At 51.0% G+C, this 7,660-nt stretch overlaps 1 protein-coding gene and 1 pseudogene across 1 annotated transcript; one reads left to right on the top strand and one right to left on the bottom strand.

Annotated features, from left to right (window-relative positions):
• The first annotated feature begins 422 nt into the window (after positions 1 to 422).
• Positions 423 to 1,283, top strand: LOC121833547 (blood vessel epicardial substance-A-like). The gene has a single exon (XM_042286949.1). The coding sequence runs from the start codon at positions 423 to 425 to the stop codon at positions 1,281 to 1,283; it is 861 nt and encodes a 286-aa protein (XP_042142883.1).
• A 5,316-nt stretch (positions 1,284 to 6,599) lies between these two features.
• Positions 6,600 to 7,373, bottom strand: LOC120842236 (annotated as a pseudogene).
• Positions 7,374 to 7,660: the final 287 nt, after the last annotated feature.

The raw sequence follows: 7,660 nt of genomic DNA on the forward strand, positions 1-7,660 counted from the left end.
CTCTTCAGTTAGAACAACTGGTTCGATGGCGTCCATTTGGTCAGCCGCCGCGGAGGCCATAGCTGGCCTTGTAGGCACCCAGGTTGCCCCGGTACCTGATGTTCTCCAAGAAGAAGAGTCTAGTTTTGAGACCGTGACCCCAGAAGTGGTGAAAACCGTCGGTACGGCGTGAAAAACGTCCCAAAACCAGGAGCGGTTTGTAAAACACAAACGGGGTGGGTGACACTTCTTTTTCCTCCTAAACAGAGCATAGGTTGCTCCTTCTCCACAAAGAAGACATCAAGTAGAAGAAAACAAAGAAGTAGTACTAGTCACGAGAAATGGAGCACGCGCCCTCTTCCAGTTGCACGACCTAGCACGACCTTCTCCATCCACCCCGTCTCCAATACTCGAACAGCGGTGCCAACGGTCCCAGTGTCAAAATGGCGAATTCCGCGAAGTTCCTATTTCTTCCTGCTGTGAACACGAGCGGACCCGATGCGAAGGCCAGCGTGGCCCCTCCGACCTTGGAACCCGCAGGAGGCATCTGCCCCGCCTGGCTCAACACCAACCACATCCTTTTCCAAATCGCCAACCTCTTCTTACTGCTGTCCTATGTTACTCCCGGAGGACCGTACACCTTACTCTATCTGCGGGTCGTCATCGGTCTGGGCTCCTTCTTCTACGCGCTCTGGGGCTACGTCATCCTGTGCGCTTTCGACACACTCCTGTGGAACGCCCTCTTTGCGCTCATCAACCTCGTCCACATCATCGTGCTCGTCCGCGGCTTACAGCCCGTCTCGTTCTCCGCCGAGCTGGAGACGGTCTTCGAAGACCTCTTCCGACCGCTGGGGGTGACGCGTCATCAGTTCCGGGGCATCGCCGACAGCGTCAGGGGAACTCGAGATCTCAGCAAACGGGATCAGTTAGTCGTCGAAAAGGTCTCCCGCAACGATAACCTTTCCCTCGTGGTCAGCGGCGACCTTTTAGTGTCAAGGAAGCGGCGTCCCGTCGAGATGGTCGGTAAGTACGAGTTCCTCGAGTCTTCCGACTGGTTCGACGTCCCCGAGAGCGACCTGTACCAGGTGACCGCAACCGCGCTGGGAGCCTGCAGGGTCGTGGTGTGGAAGAGGGAGACGCTGAAGGTGGCCGTCGGCGATGACCCTTTTCTGAAGTCAGTCTTCAATAACGTTGTGGGCAAGGATCTGGCGCGCAAGTTCTACACGGCGAAGAAGTCAAGACAATTCGGCGTCGTTTTGGACGAACTGCTTTCCCCCGTGTCATCAGCATCATCATCATCATAACTCATTATTCCTTGAAGGCTCAGGGGGCATTAAGCAAGGGAATAAACACTTCAAAAAACAAACAAACAACTATTTATCAACAAAGTCACGCTGATATCTAGTTATGGGTTAGAAAAAATGTGCTAATGGCTGCAGAAAATTTCTTAGTGTCAGATAAGGGGACAATTACGTCAGGCAGTGAGTTCCTATCGTCAATGGCCAATGGTAATGTAGACATTTGGTGAGTAACGGTTGACGATGAAATCAAACGGAGTTTACAAGAATAGTCGAGACGAGGGAAAATGCGGTAAGGAGGCGATAGCATACTTTGTCTGAGATAACCTAGAATATCCCATGAAGAAGAGAAAGACGAGACACCCTGCGGCGGTGAGAAAGTGACAAGGTTAGCTGATTGGCGAAATCCTGATAGTCGGAATAAATCAAACGGGGGGCTCTGCTTTGAACTGATTCCAGGTTGTTAGTTAGGTACGCCTGCCACGGTGACCATATGGAAGAAGCGCATTCTAGTTTAGTTCTGACCAAGGTAGTGTAAGCTAGCTGCTTTACTGGGGATGTAGCTTCTCTGAGGTTACGGCGAAGAAATCCGAGAGTGCGCTTAGCATCGGCGCTGACAGATGTTATGTGAGTGGTCCATGACAGGTGAGATGTCAGATGAATTCCTAGGTATTTATACGATGAACGAGCAGTTGCTGGGATGCTAGAAAGGTGGTAAGAGGATGATAGAACATGTGAGCTGCAGGGAAAGATAGCAATTTACATTTATCATAGTTTAAAGTCATTTGCAATTTATGACACCACTGAATTATAAGTTGGAGATTGTTCTGCAAGATTAGTCGATCGTGGCGTGAATGAATTATCCTATAGATGACACAGTCATCGGCGAACAAACGTACTTCAGAAGTAATGCCATGGTGGAGATCATTAATGTAGATTAAAAAAAGAAGAGGGCCAAGGACTGTTCGCTGAGGGACGCCAGACGTTACTGTGCTGATTTTACATTGTTAATAGAAGTGTACTGAGTGCGATTAGTGAGGAATTCGGAAATCCAATTGACTACAAAGGGGTGAAGAGTAATATCTATTAGTTTCAGTAAAAGACGTTGATGAAAGACCTTGTCAAATGATTTGGAGAAGTCAATGAAAATGGCGTCAGTTTGAACATTGGAATCGAAATTTGAGTAAACATCAGTTAGAAATGCTGTTAGCTGAGTTTAGCATGAGTATGACTTGCGAAATCCGTGGTGGTGCTTGAAAAGGAGGTTATAAGAGTCTAGAAAGTTTATTATGTTAGAATAGAGAATATGCTCCAAGAGTTTGCATGAAACGCTGGTGAGCGAGAGAGAGAGAGACATGTTTTTATTTGATGAGGGGTTCACCCGCTGTGGAGTTGTGCTCCTTAGACGGGAGGGGAAGGGTTGTGAGGGGTAAGGGGGCGAGGCAGATTTCATGATGATGGTAGTGACGTCTTAGATGAGGCTATGTACACCCGACTCCCTGATATACTGTATCAAGGAGTCGAGGATGGCTTTCCTGTGCTGAAGAGTGCCCGTTGGATTGGTCCACTCCTCGAACGTAGTAGGCTTGTCTACGCCCTGGATCTTGTCCAGAGCATCATTTCTATGATGCTCGAGGCCCTTACCGCTCATTCACACTGGAGGCGGATCCGCGTTCGCAAAGCGGTTGCGAACGCGGTAGTATAAAGATCCAGTACAATTGCACGCGCACTTGATGTCATCGAGTGAGCGTGCAATTGTACTGGATCTTTATACAACCGCGTTCGCAACCGCTTTGCGAACGCGGATCCGCCTCCAGTGTGAATGAGCGGTTACAGGCCCAGAGCAGATGCTGCTATGTTGCCTCGGCTCCTTCCGAGCAGCTCGTGCAGGTTGGGTCCATATCTTCTTTCAGGCCAAAAAATACTAGTTTGGATGGTGCAAGTGCAGTATTCGTTCTTATTCTTCGAATCCTCACGGTTTCCCACCGACTGTATCCCACCAGTATGTTGCTGTCTGTCGGCGGAAGCTGGCTGCGGAGGTAGGCCTTTCTCTCCAGTTTGGCGAGTTCGGCCCGTTCCTCCGGGTCCATTGCTCCCGCCTTCATCTTCTCCCGAGAGGTTGAGCCTGCTTGGTGCGGAGTGAGTGCTACAGGCTGTCCCTGCTGCGGCTCGGTGTGCCCTCTCGTTCCCGGGTATGCCACTGTGTCCGGGTAGCCACTCGATTGTAAGTATGGTGCCCCTTGTGCGGAGCTTCACTGCCACTTTCTTTATTTGCTTTACCGTGCGACTCTTTGTTCTGCTGCATCGGCACGCACGTATTGATTCTTGCGAGTCCGTAAAAATTCGTGCCTTGCCTGGCTGGGTTTGTTTCTTGAGTACGTCTTTCACCGCCGCCAAGATAGCCCTCAGTTCCGCCTCTCTGATAGAAGTCCCCTCGGAAAGTATTTCGGTGCTCTCTTCATTTCTTCGTGGATCGTACCACGACGTAGTCGTGGCGTCCTCTGTCTTGGCGGCGTCCGTGTACCGCAACTCATCTTCTGTCGCGTGCGTTTCGCACCAGCTTGCGTGTAGTCTGGCCGCTCGAGCCCGCTTCCCTTGGTTGAGAGTCTTCGACATAGGTTTGTGGTCGGTGATGGAGTTATCTTGCCATGGAGGCTGCGGTTGCTCTAGCGGGGGCCTGTCTCGCATGTCGTATCCTAGAATTGCTAGGAGCTTGCGTCCGTGCTCTGTTTTCTCGAGCCGTTGAAATTGGGCAATGTTCTGAACCTCGGCACGCTCTTCGATAGTGTTCATCAGGGCTTCTTTCCTCAGGTCTTCTATAGTTGTGTATTTTGGAAGGCCTGTGACTGCCCTCGTCAATTGGTGGTTTAACCTTTCAAGTTTCTTTCACTGTTGTCTGGTCAGATTGAGCCAGTTGCAGCTGTACAATGCTTTGGGTGTGAGTACTACCTCCGTTAAGATCCTGAGGGTTTTCTCGTCAACGCCCCAGGACTTACTCGCGATCTTTCGGATGAGCTTGAGACCTTGTGCCCACCACTTCTGTAGCTGGGGTATCCACCTCGTGGTGCGGGCCGCCTCCTCGAAGGTGACTCCCAGTATCTTGATACTTATTTCCTGTCCATTGATCTCAAGGCGTATTAGGTCGGCTATTCCTTTCCTATGGTCCCTTGGTCTGGCCACAACCATGTACTGTGTTTTATCCGGTGATGGCTCCATCCCAACTTCAGAAAGATATCGAGCGACCTCATCTATACTTTCTTGCATCGTCTGTTCTTGGTCTCCCAAGGAGCCTGTGCGTGTCCAGAGCGTGACATCGTCTGCATATATGGTGAAGCCCAGACCATCGATATTCCGAAGCCTGGTAGGCAACTCTGCCATCACCATATTGAAGAGTGTCGGTGAAATCACTGCTCCTTGTGGTACACCCCTGCAGTTCGGGCTGTCGAGTCCTTTAGTGTTGCCAATCTTCATTTGGAACCTTCTGCCCCGCAGAAAGTATTGTATGAAGGCCAGGGATTTTCCTTGGATTCCGCACCTCCTAGCTCCTTTTATGACTGCCCAGTGTGAAACGGCATCGAAGGCCTTGTTAATGTCCAGGGCGACGACGAGGCGTGGGTCTTGCTGATTCTTGTTGGCCATGACGTCCACGTAGAGGAGCTTGAGGCTGTCCTGGGTTCCCATCGCCTCCCTGAAACCCGTTTGTCTGGGATCGAGCCTGTTGTGAGTTTCCAAGTACCACTGTAGTCTTCGGAGAACAATTTTTTCCATTGTTTTGCAAATGTTCGATGTAAGTGAGACCGGTCTTAGATTCCCTATCCTGTCTTGGAGCTTGCCTGGTTTGGGGATGGGCGTTACCCACGAGAGTTTCCATTGTCTCGGTAGCACTTCGGAGTTCCAAACTTCGTTATATTTGTTCAGAAGTTTTTCTTCGGCTTCTTCGGGAAGATTCCTTAGGGCTTGGTACGTAATGCCGTCGGGACCCGGTGCGCTGCCGGTGTTGGCCGTGTATAAGGCTTCCAACAGTTCTCCCATGTTAAGCTGGTCCTCCATCCCAGGTTCTTCTGGTGCCTCAAGGGTGTGGGTACTTTCGGATGTTTTGCTAGTCCTCGGCGGTGCTGCGCTAACTTGTGGAAAGAAACGTTTGCCTGCCCTGACTGCCATTTCTTCTTCGGTTATGTTTAGTCGGAGTGTGACGCATTCCTTGACTTCCGCCTTTTACCGTCCATGCCTCTGTAGGTCCTCCAGGCTTTCCCTAGGCCGGTCTTCTCATTGAAGGATCCGCAGTGCGCCCTCCATCTCGTCGTGCCGAGCTTCTTCGAATACCTGGTGGCTTTGTCTGTGGCTATATTGAGTTTAATTTTTTGCGGTGTCGTTCTAACTTTTTTGTACTTCTGTAGGGCTTGGAGCCGGCTAGCCCAAAGATTTATCAGATGTGTGTCTGGCGTGGGGCTCCCGCGTTTCACCGACCCCGTGAGCGCCTCTTTTATGCAGACCTCGATGTCCCTGTCGTTCCCAATATTTTGGGTCACAATCTCTCTGAAGCGATCCCACTTGATGATACGTCTCATCTCTCGGCATTTCCTCCCAGCGCAGTGTGCTACCTTCAACTCGATGGGGTAGTGGTCGCTGCCCAACGTGTCCCTCCATGGCTTCCACACGAGGGTCAGGTCTCCCATGGTCCACGTAAGATCCGGTGTGGTATCCTTCTGTCTCTGCTGCTTAGCGAGCCTCGTCTTCACTCCAGTTTCATTTTGAAGTTCCAGGCCTTCCATTCTCATGATTTCCAGCAGTTCCCTGCCCTTTTTCGTATTTGTTGCGTACCACTATTTTTTGTGGGGGGCATTGAAGTCCCCGGCCACAATCAGTGGGTCTCCGTCGGCTAATTCAACTAGGCCGCGGATCCAGCTTGCCGTCTCTCCGTCCTTTGGTTTGGCTATGGGTCTGATGTATATAGAAGCGAGTACCATCTTGAGCCCGCCATGTCTGACTCTCACTGCGACGACCTCCCTGCCGCTAGAACATAGCACGGAGGTGTCAAGCTTTGCCTGTGGTAGATGCCGAAGAACTCCGATAGCCGCCCATCTCTTCCGAGTCACCGGGTTCCTCTCCCAGGGGCTTGGGACGGTCTCGATGAAGTAGAAGTAGAAGTTATAGCAGGGTAGGGTCATGTTCGGGCTTCTCGTTTCTTGAAGTAATAGAAATTCTGGTGGCACTTGTCGTTCGAAGCGCAGTTTAAGTTCCGCACTTCTTGCCGTAAACGTGCTGCAGTTCCATTGTACGATGCGGGTCACATCCGTCTTTGCTCGTCCGGTCGTCATTCTTCTAACGTCGTGCATGTCTCAGTTCTGCTATCTCTTTCCTGATTTCGCCTAGTGTCTGGAAAATCATCTTGAAGCCAAGTGACATCTCCTCTTAAAGTTTGTTGTGCTCAGTTTCTGCGTCGAAGGGTGATTTGAGCGGTCGCGTTGCCGGCACCAGAGTTGCCCTCGGTTGGGCCCATTCGGGCATCCAGGCCAGACACTTGCCCTGCTCTTCGTAAATCATTCCTTGCGTTGATCCTTGCTTGGCTTCGACCCCGGGCTGTTCTGCAGGTGGTCTTCGATTGTCCGTGGCTTCCGCGGCATAGCTTTCTCTTGGTTGGTGTTTTGGTGGCTGCTTTCGGAGTTTCGTTTTTTCGGGTATCTTCCTTTTCGGGCACGCCTCACTAGTGGCGACATGATGCCCCTCGCAGTTTCGGCACTTGGGTTCCCTGTTGCATTGTTTCATATCGTCCTCGTGTGTGTAGCCGCAATGGCCGCATCTGCTTTCTTTGATAGGACATACATCGCTCTTGTGACCGATTCCATGGCAATTGTAACATACGACGGGCCGGGGACGGTACGGCCTCACAGTGAAGATCTCTCTGCTGAACATTACGTTCTTTGGTAGCCTAGTGCCCTCGAACGTGATGACGACCGCGTTGCTAGTTTTGCCCATAAGTCTTGCGAAGACGATCTTTGCGGTTCGACATACCAGGTCTGGGATGAGTGTTTCTGGGGTTTCAGCGCTGTTGTCTCCATGCAGGTAGATAACCCCGCGCACTTGATTGTGACCCATTGCCTTGTAGGGTTTCAGGGCGTATGAATCTTTGTCTTAATTCACTTCCGTCACCTGGAGTAGTTTTTCTGTTATCTTTTCGTCCTTGGTGGGTAGCGCGATAGTATTAGCTCTGGGCTGAATTTGAATCTTGTAGTCTTCGGATTCTGCGATTCCTGCCTCTGCTACGGCTCGCCTAATTTCCCTCGCTGTAAAGTTCTTAACGTTCTCTTTGCAGATGGGCTTGATAACGACGGTTTGCACGGACGCCTGAGTTTCCTGCGTGTTTTCCGCAGCTGTTATGTCGT

The sequence above is a fragment of the Ixodes scapularis genome, unplaced genomic scaffold (genome assembly GCF_016920785.2).
Source record: "Ixodes scapularis isolate PalLabHiFi unplaced genomic scaffold, ASM1692078v2 PGA_scaffold8__174_contigs__length_109621045, whole genome shotgun sequence".
NCBI lineage: Eukaryota > Metazoa > Arthropoda > Arachnida > Ixodida > Ixodidae > Ixodes > Ixodes scapularis.